This window comes from Rattus norvegicus, chromosome 8 (genome assembly GCF_036323735.1).
Source record: "Rattus norvegicus strain BN/NHsdMcwi chromosome 8, GRCr8, whole genome shotgun sequence".
In the NCBI taxonomy this organism is placed as follows: Eukaryota; Metazoa; Chordata; class Mammalia; order Rodentia; family Muridae; genus Rattus; species Rattus norvegicus.
The window spans coordinates 75,854,962-75,868,497 of NC_086026.1; the positions used below are offsets into that span (position 1 = coordinate 75,854,962).

The 13,536-nt window shown below is 35.5% G+C and overlaps 1 protein-coding gene across 14 annotated transcripts in view; it reads left to right on the top strand.

Moving 5' to 3' along the window:
* Herc1 (HECT and RLD domain containing E3 ubiquitin protein ligase family member 1) overlaps positions 1–13,536 on the top strand; it is a 169,001-nt gene that overhangs the window by 58,615 nt on the left and 96,850 nt on the right. For 13 of the 14 annotated variants that reach the window (XM_063265523.1, XM_063265529.1, XM_063265525.1 and 10 more), the window contains exons 20-25: positions 3,754–3,868; positions 3,958–4,078; positions 6,215–6,386; positions 9,717–10,029; positions 10,686–10,806; positions 12,719–12,770. In XM_063265523.1, coding sequence (XP_063121593.1) covers positions 3,754–3,868; positions 3,958–4,078; positions 6,215–6,386; positions 9,717–10,029; positions 10,686–10,806; positions 12,719–12,770 — 894 coding nt within the window. Of the gene's footprint in view, positions 1–3,753; positions 3,928–3,957; positions 4,079–6,214; positions 6,387–9,716; positions 10,030–10,685; positions 10,807–12,718; positions 12,771–13,536 lie in introns of those variants that run through there. The other variant, XM_039082477.1, reaches the window with a different exon arrangement.

The following is a 13,536-nucleotide window of genomic DNA, read 5'->3' on the forward strand; positions in this document are numbered from 1 at the left end:
TGAATATTTCTTTATATAAAAATTTTTGCCTATTCAGAGTGTTAATACCCATTTGAGATAATATATGCTATTAAATGTAATAGTGAAATAGTATACAAGTATATGGTAATATTTCCATTTCAATATTTTTTATTCAGTAGAATTAATTTTATGTGTAAATTTCAGACAATGTCCTTGTTTAATTCTTAGCTCCCCTGTTTGACAGTGACTCCATATTAAAGCTGGACATAGTAGCGCATACCTGTAATTCCAGCACTTTGGATGGGAAGCAGGAAGGCCAGTTTCAGATCAGCTTCTACTATACATAGTGAGTTTGAAGCTAATCTGGGTTACATGAAACCCTCTCTCAAAATAAGTACCCCAACCAGACAAACTCGGTCACCCATATTGTTGAGAGTCACATATATAGTCTCTATTTTTTTCCATGTTTTTTTTTTTCTTATTCTATCCTTAGTTTTCTTCTGTATCTTGGAATTCTCAGGTTTAAAAGATGGTTAGAGTAAATATGTCTTCACTTTTCTTTGGCTTTAATCTTTTATAAATAGAATGAACTGAGGTATATTATGTACATCTCTTTCTTTTAAAGACAGAATCTTAAGCTCAAGTCTGCCATCAAATCTCTTAGTCTTCTTGCCTTAGCTTCCTGAGTACTGAAATTACCAAATGTGCTATCATTCCTAGATCAGTTATTTAGACATTTAAACACAAGTGGAAAGATAGCTTGATAGCTAGTGATATGGCTCATGGTCAGTTGTGCAAAACCTGATGTCCTGAGTTCAGTCCCAGGGACCCACATGAGCACTGCAGTCTACTGTTTGCCCTTTATACCTATCATGGCACTCATACTCCAGAGTATACTCTATCCTCCCCTTTCCCATCCCCTCCCCTCTCCCCTCTCCCCTCTCCCCTCTCCCCTCTCCCCTCTCCCCTCTCCCCTCTCCCCTCTCCCCTCTCCCCTCTCCCCTCTCCCCTCTCCCCTCTCCCCTCTCCCCTCTCCCCTCTCCCCTCTCCCCTCCCCCCTCTCCCCTCTCCCCTCTCCCCTCTCCCCTCTCCCTTCTCTCTTTAACCTTTCCTTCTCCCCTTTCCTCTCCCCTTTCCCCTCTCATCTCCCCTCTTCCCTTTCTCTCAAGCAATGTAATTTTAAAAGAAAGAAATAGTACCATTGAAAATTTTGTCTCATCCAGGCATGGTAGTAACACCTCTATTTCCAACTACTTGGAAGAATAAGACAGAGTGACTGTTTTAGTCCATGAGTTCAGGACCAGCCTGGGCAACATAGGGAGACCTCCATCTTAAAAACAAGCAAACAGAGACAGTGAGACTTGCTACTAAGCCTGACAACTTGATTTTAATCTTAAAGACCTATATGATGCAAATTGTTCTCTGGTCCACACACATGTATACTATAGCATTGGCCCCTGTCCACACAGATAGATAAATAAATGTGATGAAAAGGGTTCTTAAAAAAGCACACAAATAAAGTAGCTGTAGATCATTCATTTTGATTATTTTTGACCATTTATTCTGTTATGTTGATTCCTATCCAGAGATGAAAGGTAAAGTAATAAGAAAAATTTTACTCATCTAATATCATTTTTGATATTCAAATATTCTGTGTCATTATCTAGTTAGGTTTAAATTTCTTTTTGAAAAGTTTATTGTGTGTGTATTAGTGGGTGCAGGTCTGCTGTGCCATGGTGCACGCTTGGAGTTGAGAAAGTAACTTTCGGGGAGTCAGTTCTCTCCTCCCTCCTTGGGTTTGGAAGGTTGAACTCAAGTTATTAACCTTAGACAGCAAGTACTTTTCCTGCTGAACCATTTTACCAGCCCATAATTAACTTTATATCATAATATCATTTGTTATATTGGAATGAGAACTTTTAAAACCAACATAAACACTTAAGGTAAATACAATATGCTATATTCTTGATAGTTTAGTGTGGACTTCATGTTTAATTGTAAAAATTAATAAACATTCTGTGATGTTTGATATTAATTAATATAGCTTCAATGACTTATTTATGAACTCATTACTTTAAAAACTTAAAAGCAGGATAATGCATGCTAGATTTGAAACAGCACAGAGTATTACTGTATTTTGTTCTGTAAGTTGAAAATTAGCATCCTTAAACTAGAGTTCTGTTTAATTATGTCATAACAGTTTTCGGATGGTAACCAGGTCTCTGGAACAGGTAACTCCTTGAGAATCTGATGTGGATAAATTCTGAATGCACGTATACAGTACACATGGTTGTTACAAAAGTCTCTGTGGACTATTAAGTTTTATATAAAGTTAGGCATATTTGCATTGTCAGTTTTTTCACCTATAGAGTAGTTAAGTCTGGATTTATATTTTTAACCTACACATGGAAATAAAGTGAAAAATTAATGTATAGCATTTTATCTTTTGGGAAAGGAGTTAAGAACAAGTAAAACTAAATTGGGGCTTAATATTTTCCAAGGATACTTTTTGTTTGGTTTTGCTTTGAAGTACAATTATTATTTGGTAATCTGTCAGATGAGTAGACATCACTCTGGGAATAGGGAGGACCCTCCCCCCCAATTGAATCTGCTGAATTTTCTTTATTTTAAGAATATATGCTCTATCTAGTATAATGTGCTCCATGGTCTGCCAACATAGAATTAAAGAATGGGGGCGGGGGACCATCTGACTAATTTTCTTTATCTAATGCTGTGGTTTGAGTTTTCAATTATATATATTCATTTCTGTCCAGATATTTTTAATTGCCCAGATGTTCTTATACTCTTGCAGGATCTACTTTTATGGCTTAAAATAATATATACATACCATATACATATATACATAATTTTATATATGTATGCCTAATTCAATAGTGCATTCAGTTTTTAGACTGCTTAATGTGTTCAGATCTAGACTTTGATTCCAGTTCCGTTCCCACAAAACATGTGTGCTTTTCCATTCCCTCTATATTCTGATACATTTAAATTTTTTTGACTTCAAATTTTGACAATACTTTCAGAATTTATGTGAACTCTGACAACTTCTCACTACTTGAATTGTTTCTACCCTGGTTTGATCACCATTATTGCTTATTGCATTTATGAATCCTGCTTTTACTACATGTATAATAATAGTAAGTTCTCCATCCAAGAGGTAGAGCCTTTTAAAATATGAGCCAGATCATGCCATTTCTGTGTTCAAAGATCTGTATACTGTTTCCCATTTTCAAAGTCATATGTAAAGGCTTTGCACTGGTTTGCAAGATAAGTTATAATCAAATTCACTACCAGCTCTCTAATGTCGTCTACTACCACTCTTATACATGGACCTTTGCTCCAGCAATTCTGACCTCTTGAATCCTCAAACTATGTTCTTATCACATGGTTATCCTAGTGATGTTCTGTACCCATGAGGTTTCTTTCCTTGCTTCACTTAGATCTCTTTTCAAATCAGAAAGCTGATCAGAGCACCTGAATGAAATAGAAATTATACAGCACAGTTCCCAGGCTCTTTCTTTTTTTTCTCTCCTTAGCCCTTGCCTGTTGTATTCATTTACTGTCTTTTGCATCTCCATACCCCATACCAAGATTCACATTCTGTGAGATCAGAGTCATAGTTCAAAACTGTATCTACAGCACCTGAATCAGTATTTGTGCATTTGTCAAGTAGTTGCACAAAATGTCAGTGAAATTGAGGTGTTGGGGAACAAAAGCTATTAATATTACCTCAGAACTGTATGCTGAGTCCTTTTAAATGTCATTTATTTTCAGATTGGGACAGCGCAACTTTAAGTAATGAGTCACTCTTGGATACTGTGTCTAGATTTGTTCTTGCAGCCCTCCTCAAACATACAAACTTACTTAGTCAAGCATGTGGAGAAAGCCGGCAAGTAACTTAAAAACTATCCTCAGACAAATATTTGCTCTCATGATGTTAGAAATTAGGTAACTTTTCTATTTTGGTTCTTTATTTAGATACCAACCTGGTAAAAGCTTATCAGAAGTGTATCGTTGTGTATACAAAGTTCGAAGTCGTTTACTTGCTTGCAAGAACCTTGAACTTATTCAAACCAGGTCATCATCACGAGACAGATGGGTAAAGTTGGAAATCAATTAATTTCTATGTTTTCCTGCAAGCTTGTCGGAGGTGGCCCCACAATTTATGAAAAACATGCCTTGATTGGTGCGAATGTTCAAAACATGCTAGCATGTTTTCTAGTGAAACGTATTGGAAGAATAAAAGTGTTGGGGTTTATATACCTCATTTTTATCAAACCCAATAGGGCTGCTAGGTAATAGCCTGCATAGATGATCATTACAAACTGGCTTAGTCATATCGTGGGTAATAAATAGTCTCCTTTTTTTATTGATTGAGTTACATTGGAATTACCCTGTTTAACTTGTGATGCCAGAAATTATCAGAGATATTACCATATACCTCAGATTGATTAAAAAATGCAACAGTCATACAAGAACTGAAAATGATTACATATTCTGTGTAGAGAAAGGTAAAAAAAGATCAAGGTTATAAACAATGTAGCAGTCCTATAGTTATAGTTGAACATTCTGAAAGTGAAGATGGAGGATGATCAAGGAATAAATATGGGAACAAATAGATGATTTTGAAAGGGCTTGGTGATTCTGATAGCACAACCCTGTAATAATAGAAACAAACCCAAGAACATCCTCTTCCCAGTGCTTCCTTTAAAACTGGGAAGCATCAGAGCCTTTGCTCTTTGTGATTTAGTTCCTAAGCATAAACAACAGACAAGACTTCAGCATGTCTTAGTATTTATGTACTAGTATTCAGCAAGGCTTAGTATTTTATGAGTATGGATATTTGAGAGTGACCTTAAATGTTCAGAAGAAATATTAATTTATTAATTTTCAAAGCTCCAATTTGAAACTCATGTATATGAAAGTGAATATGTGTGACATATGGACCTCACTGTTAAATATTTGTATATTGTGAAATTTCTAAGTGTTTGTATATTGTAACACCTCTAAATTTACTGGTCATGAATCACAGACATCCTTTATTATGATTGTAATTGAAAGCTTTCATTTGTTCTTTGTATTGAAATTTATGAGATGAATTATTTAGTTATATTGTAGACTTTTCTAAGTCTAGATAATTGTTGGGTAGCATGGCCACCATGGGAAACTACATTAACTGTTCTTACTAGATCTTGAACTTTAGGATTTTTATGGGTAGGAAGGAGGGCAAAGTTAAATTTTAAAAAGTGCTATCTTAAATTTAGAATTATTGATGATCTGGACTTAAAGTTACATGGTAGAGTACTTATTAAGCATGCGTAAGGCTTTGAGTTTGAACCCTCGTACTGTTCCCACAAGCATTTATTTGTATAGAGTAATAACATAGAGAACTTTAAAGGAACAATAGGGTCAAATAATCACCTTTTGCTGGCCATAATGGCACACGCCTTTAATTCTAACACTCGGAGGCAGAAACAAGTGGTTCTCTGAGTTAACGACTACCCTGGCATACATAGTGAGTTCCAGCATAGCTGGGGCTGAACAGAGAGACCCTATCTCAAACCAACTAACTTAACAAATGATAACAAAAAACCCAAAACCAAATAACAAAAATCACCTTTTGTGTTTGTATAATGTTGTAACTTACATTGTAGCTTTGTAGTTTATAGCCAAACACAAAGTAAATATCAATCATTCTATAGCATGACATTTCAATGGAAATACCAGGCAAGAAAGAACATATGTCTGTTTGTATATATGTGCATATAGTCTGTGTAATCTTTGCAAATAACCAGTGTATCATTTGTAAAGCTTATGAGTTATTATTAATATCAGAAGTATTTTCTGATATTAATATAAACACATTATATTTTATTAACATAAAAATTTAGGTTTCTTGAAAACTTTTTTCCCCATTCTCAACACCAGAAGTTTATTTTAAATATATAAATGACAGGAAAGGGGGATAGCCACTTTCAGGATGGTAGAATGCATATGTACTTTTCTACCCAGCTTATTATGTGAAATTAAATGCTAGCATTGCTTTATGTGATGTGCACAAAGCAGAGATTGTGCGGAACTTCAAATAGGCACACACTTGGATTTTAGTTATGCCACTGTGATGATCCCCTGTTCTTATGGTGACAGTATGGTGGTGAATTATGGGAAGCAAGTTTTGCCTTTGCATATGGTGTCACAGATTTAGTCAGTGTAGTTTCCTTATCATTTCTTTAAGATCTCAGACAACCAAGACTCTGCAGATGTTGATCCTCAAGAGCATTCCTTTACCCGGACCATTGATGAAGAAGCTGAAATGGAAGAGCTGGCAGAGAGAGACAGGGAGGATGGCCACCCAGAGGCAGAAGATGAGGAAGAGGAACGGGAGCATGAAGTACTGACTGCTGGCAGTGAGTACATTCTTCTTACTTGAGCTGTGAAGGTCACCTGCAGGGAAACGGGGAAAGAGTGTCTATGTAGTGTTTCTAAAAGCACCTGACACTGTACCAGAGATGGAAGTTTGCCTTAGCCAACATTATGGGGGGCTTTCGAAACCAGGTAGTGTCACTCTGATGCTTTTGTATTGCATGTTCTGGTTTGAAAAGCCCTCAAAGCATGTCAGTTTTCATCAAGCTGGAGACCTCTTTGTGGGAAAAGAACCCCAAATTATGTTTTATATGTAGAACTTTCAAAATTGTAAATTTTGAAACTACACATTATTTCAGTATGTATAAGAGATAAAAGCAATGGTAGAACAATGATATGAGAATAACTTTGGGTGGGTAGTTGACACTTTTTATACTCTATATTCTAAACCTCGGGATAATTTTTCAAAAATAGTTATTTATATGTTTAAAGAGCATTATCAAAGCTTTTGAAGTCTTTATCAGTTTCTTAAGTGGTTTGGGTATTTTACATTGACATGCGCACTTAATTTGTAGCCTACAGCCTCATTGCCAGCTATGCATTTGGTTTTGACATTATTTGTGTATATTTTCAACTTACAAGAAGGTGGCACTGGGATTAAATTTAGGCCTTAAAAATAAGGCAAGCACCGTACCATTGATATATGTGCCATAGTTTTATTATACATTTAACTGCTTTCTTTGTATTTCTAAAAATTATTTTGAGTGTCTCAAAGAAAACTAAAAAGAATTTACACAACCATAAAAAGATAAGGTGGAATAAAGGAATTCTCAGATAGGGAGGTTGATTAGTAGAAATTTGCAAGCTAAACTGAGAATTTTCATAGCTAAATAAAAAAATCTTTCAAAAGCTGAAAAAGAGGTCAGAGAGGACAACATAGTAACACAGTATTGACTTTCTTTTTCAATAAAACAAAACATAATAGACATTTGGGGAATAGTAATGTATAAATTTGCTATGACATGTGAGCATCTGTGATGCATTGAGCATGGTGTCCATGGTTTCAAATAGAGTGATTCATAGTTCTTATAGTCGTCTTCAAATTCTAATAATGTTTGATTGTAAAGATGGGTAAATTGAGGCTTAAAGAGACAGAATTATAGGGTTGGGGATTTAGCTCAGTGGTAGAGCGCTTGCCTAGCAAGCGCAAGGCCATGGGTTCGGTCCCCAGCTCCGAAAAAAAAAAAAAAAAAAAAAAAAGAAAAGAAAAAAAAAAAAAAAGAGACAGAATTATGTATCTAAAGCCACAGTTAGTAACAGCTTGAATGAAAACCAGTTCTGGAAATTGTAGTATCTGGTGGGTAGATAACTTTTACTGCCTTCTGCCTCTGGATTCTTGAGGGTTTGTTGCTTTAATGTTCCAGAAGTGAGGAACGTTTTACAGCATAATGAAAAATTGTATTCTCTAAATGTAAAGGTCCAATGTGAATTTAAAGGACAGAATGGCTCAGTGGGTAAAAGGTCATTCTGCCAAGCCTGGCAACCTGAGTTTGATCCCTAAAATCCACATGATGGAAGGAGAGAACCAACTCCTGCCAGTGGTTTCTGATCTCCATATATGTCTGCCTCCCCCAATACATAAATAAAATAATTGTAAAGAAACAAAGTCGTACACTTTTAAATAGTAATTTCCATATTAATGGATGAATCTAATGTTTTGCCAACTTTTTGCCAGAATTTCCAATTAAGAATACCACTTGTCCTCCAAATTTGAGTAAAAATCCTTTAGCTATTGTAAAATATTCACTATTATAATAGCAGCCTCAAAACCTTGCTGACTCTGTAGCATTGTATACTTGTGAGCAACATGGGCTGTGTCAAATGGACCTTCGTGATGATGAGGTCTTACCTGTGGAGGCAATCTTGCCCATCATAAACAGTTTCAGTTTTAGCAAACGCTAAGGTGGTTACTTTTTTTTAATGTGTTTAAGATACAGTCAAGTTCAGTTGTTAGAAATTATATAAACTCTGATAGGTAGGAAGAAGCTTTTCAATATTCATAAACTAAAATTTGTCTGTTTTCCTTGTAACCTGACATTTTTTCCATACAAAAGTATTAACATTTCAGAAATAAGCAAGTTTTTTGTTTTTGAAATGTAACCTAGAGAACAGCGGTTCTCAGCCTATGTATTGTAGTTCCTTTTGGGGCGTATCAAACGGCTTTCCAAGGGGGTCTTCTAAAACCATCCTACACATTAGGTATTTACATTATGATTTGTGACAGTAGCAAAATTACAGTAGCAATGAAAGCTATAGAGTGGCAATGAAAATAATTTTGTGGTTGGGGTCTCCACAGCATGAGGACCTGTTGTGTCACAGCATCAGGAGGGTGAGAACCACTGACCTCGAGCTTTATATTGGTCTTTAGAACCAGTTGCAGGATTTGTTAAAACATTGCTGGGCTCTATTAGTAGAGCTTCTGATTTAGAAAGTTTGGGTGGCCTAATATTTGCATTTGCACAGTTGCACAAATACTGTAGCTGCTGCTGGTCTGAGACTACACTTTGGAAAACTGGCCTAACTCACTAGGAAGATTTGAAATCCTGGAGAAGGGGACCCACTCTGTCATTCTTTAATTCTTATGTGACCTTTTTTACTAGATAAAGGAATCACACTAATACAAAAGCTGATTAACAAATTGCACATAGTTTTCATATGCACATGCGTATGTACATGGAGATCCTCACAAAATGATTTTTTGTGAATCTTTGAAAAGAAACAACTAAAACTTGATGTTTTTATAATTTGTCAATAATGAACAATTAATTTAAGAAATGACAGGACAGGACCTAGAATAGGGGAAAATTCCAAGGATGTTAATAAGGAAATTTGGGAAGCAGGGTAGGTGGTCACGTTGGAGAGTTTGCTTAGACTGACTTGACAGTCCTATTAGCAGTCTTTGGTGATTGAGGGTGCTTTCTAGCCTTGATCTTCAAAGGATGTCTCCTCTCAAAAGAGTCCACATGACTTCCTTCATGGATGAAGGCAGGCCCTTTCCAAAGTCACAGATCTCATGTGATTACACCTAAGCAGTCAGTTTTCTAATTTGACATGTCTTAAGATGGCACAGCTTTAACTCTTTCAAAGTGGAACTATCCAAATCCAAATTCTCTGATGCACATACGTGTTTCCTGTTGCAGTTTTTATAAAAAGTATGACATTTGCTGTAACTTTCTTACTATGCTGTATTTCTTGTCTAAAAACTGATTTTTCCCGGTTTCAATAAGTTTTAGTTCAACTTTTTTGACTATTTTACTTTCTTTGCTTTTCTCTCCCCATGTGTTAAGACCTTGTTTTTGTGTTGCATGTTACAGAAATCTTTCAGTGTTTCCTCTCAGCCCGAGAAGTAGCTCGTAGCCGAGACCGAGATAGAATGAGCAGTGGGGCAGGGCCTGGGGTCCGAGCTGATGACCCTCCTCCACAGCCTCAGCAAGAGCGACGGGTCAGCACAGACCTTCCCGAGGGGCAGGACGTGTACACTGCTGCCTGCAACTCTGTGATCCACCGTTGTGCACTCCTAATACTAGGAGTGAGTCCTGTGATTGATGAGCTTCAGAAGCGAAGGGAAGAAGGGCAGTTGCAGCAGCCGTCTGTGAGTGCCTCTGAAGGCACTGGACTCATGACCAGGTGGGCCTGACTAGGAACTGAAAATGCGCTTCTCTTCTCTGTGGTACTTCTCTTCTCTGTGATACTTCTCTTCTCTGTGGTACTTCTCTTCTCTGTGATACTTCTCTTCTCTGTGGTACTTCTCTTCTCTGTGATACTTCTCTTCTCTGTGGTACTTCTCTTCTCTGTGGTACTTCTCTTCTCTGTGGTACTTCTCTTCTCTGTGGTACTTCTCTTCTCTGTGATACTTCTCTTCTCTGTGATACTTCTCTTCTCTGTGGTACTTCTCTGTGGTACTCCTTACAGTGAGTTTCTGTTCAGCAGCGTCAAAGACAGAAGAAGAAATACAAGTCGACTAGGATGAATTGACAATGAACAGTAGTGCAGGCTCAACCTGGAATGTGAATTTCTGGTTCCATGAGGAGGAAGTTTTCCATGCATATAAACAGTCACAGATAACAAACATCCAAAGTTACTCATATCTTTCTGTAATGTAACAGTATAAGAATATTTGATGTAATTCCAAAGCGTTTTATTTTACTTATTACCTGAGCCAAGCTTTCTATGGGCAGACATAATGATTTCACTGTGCTTTATCTTTGTGTTGCTAGTTCCATTCAGTTTTATGTTCACTAACAGTCCCCAATCAAAACCTTTTCTTTGTGTATGTGAGACAGGAGTGAAAGTCTCACTGCTGAGAACCGCCTAGTTCATGCAAGTCCAAGTTACAGACTGATCAAATCAAGGAGTGAATCTGATTTGTCTCAGCCTGAATCAGATGAAGAGGGTTATGCACTGGTAGGTATATCTAAAGAAGGACTCTTTGCTTTCAAGCTATATATATATATATATATATATATATATATATATATATATATATATATATATATGTTTACATATATAAAAAAGCTTTTGGGTAGATTTGTTTATACTTGTTTTAGGTATATACAAACTTGAAAGATTTATAATAGAAATAATATAGCTATATTATACTTGTCAGTGGTTTTGATGTTTAGTCCTGATTTATTCTTGAGGTCCTGATTCATAGATTTGACTCTTGCCTAGACTACTGGATGAGTTAGTCTGCCCCAATCTTAGATTGTACAATAGTGGTTTCTTCTTTCTCATAACCTTTTTCTCTTGTACTCTGTTTTATTAGGTAGTAACCTATTATTCTTATATGTCTAGTAGTGTCACTAGGTGGTTAAGTGAATGAAATATAAGATTTTTTCAAATAAACAAAGGTACCTAGTTCAATGATAAATCTTTGTTTGAGCCTTCTTTTGTAACATGTATTTTATAATGAATTATTATCTACTCTGTCTTAGTGAACCAAAAATACTGAACCCTATTTGATTGACATTCATTGAATCATTTGAATTCCGACTGTCAGTCTTATCAACATTTTGTGGTATACTCTTAATGCTATTACCTAACATCTTCAGAACTATTATTAGCATATAGCAAATACTTTACAAAAGGATAATCTACATGAATGAATGAATGAATGAATGAATACAGAAAAAAGACTAGACAAAAAGATAAAGCCCCAAGTAAGATTTATGCATTACTAAGAATTTTCTAAGTAGACTGGAGCCACCACACAGAAAAATGTCTTATACAATTCAGAGTGTCTAAAAGATAAAGAAAACTCAGTTAAAGAGAAATAGCTATTTCTAGGTTTGAGGGGGGATTAATTTCTTTTTATGCAAAGGTACATGTGACGAAGACATCTCACAACACAGTCTTTAGGAGATTAGTTGGATGGTTTTGTTCAGTCAGCATAAAACGGCCTGAGACTTAGCACTTTCGGTTGCTGTGTCTGTGTAGACAGATAAGACCACATATATTTACCTACACACGGGCACATTTGTATATTTTATATGTGCAAATAGGTGAAGGCTTTCTACAGTATTTATCAAACGATCCTCTTCCATAGTCTTATTTGTCACATACCTTTTGTTTGTGTGAAACACTGTCAAAGTACAATAGAAATGGTCATCATGTTAAATACATGAACTTAAGTTAACTTAGTATGGTCTATGTACAATGGGTAGTTCATATGGACAGTTGAGAGTAGACAGTTTATACCCTCCACCTGGAACAGAGAGAATAAACTTCTCTTTTTCCAGGAAAGCATTTACTCTATTGAGCTATCTGCAGTCTCAGCAGTTGGGCTTTCTCTATTTTAGCAGCTTTAATAAAAACTTTTAACAGATTTAATAAAAAGTATTTTGGAATGTCAGTAGAGTCTTAGAACTGTGCAACCTTCTTTGTTAGAATATTTGTCAGATAATCTCTAAATTCCAAGTCAAGGCTAGTGCAAAGTTTGAAAAGAAGAAAATAAAGACAGAAAAAGAAGTAATTTTTGGAACTAGGACATTATTATAGTGGTTTTAGGTATTTAAAATATTATAGTCATGCTCTAACTGGAAGATTAATATAAAGACAAGAGAAAATTAGCAGCAGCAAATACAACCAACTGCTCTTTCATTGTGGTAATTAGTGCATGTTTTTGCTTGAGTTAGGATCTGTGAGGTTGTGTGCGTGTGCACTTTTATAGTTGTTTTCAGTGTGTGTGTTTTGTTGGCCTGACTTTATTGCTGAAAAAATAGGACATTACTATAACTACATGGGTTATTTTAATGCTTTTTTAAGTGTTAATAAAAAATCTCTTAACACCTAAAAAATTTTTTTAACTTGTTTATAGAGTGGCCGACGAAATGTTGACTTGGATTTGGTATCATCTCATAGGAAGAGAGGTAAAATAAGCTTAAATTAAGTAGCTGTTTTACTGTCTGATACATTTGAATCTAATCGTCACTGGAATATTGTTGCCAAAAGCAATTGAGAGTATTTTATTAGAAAAATTAAAAGGAAGGTAATTTTCTCTAAAATGCACATATATTTAAAATCTAGGAATGCATATGAGTTAATGATTAGTTCTGTTTTTTTTTTATGTGTTTTATTTAAAAGGCACCTTTAAATATAGAATTCCAGAAATGTTGCCTGCCCTTTTTGAAAGTTTATGTGTGTAGTTTTCCACTCTCTGGCTCACTAATGAAGTTGCCTAATACACACATACCTACACCTTCAAGTAAAAGTTTCTACATTGCCTTCCCTGTTTGTTCTTTTACTATATAGCATGCAGTTTTATAGGATTACCTGGAGTCTTTTCTTAGTAGCTCTGTCTTAATGGGTATCAATTAACACTTGACAAAGGGGAAAAGAGCAGTGACTTTAGATAATAGAAATCCAAGGGTAACTGAAAACACTTAAATATTAATAGTCTCTTATTAACTAATACTTTGATTTAAAACCATGTGTATAATAGTTTTTTAAAAATATAAAATGTTAAGAATTGTCACTAGTGGCTGTTTTCTAAAAGTTTGTGAAGAAAATTTGTTTCTGTGATATCAAACTTCTATTCTTCAACATGAAACCCTTTCTCAGTGTTTTTAAGCTTCTCCCCATATGTAAAAAGAACCAAAGTCAAACAAAACCCTACAAAGTAGAGAAGATTAGGAA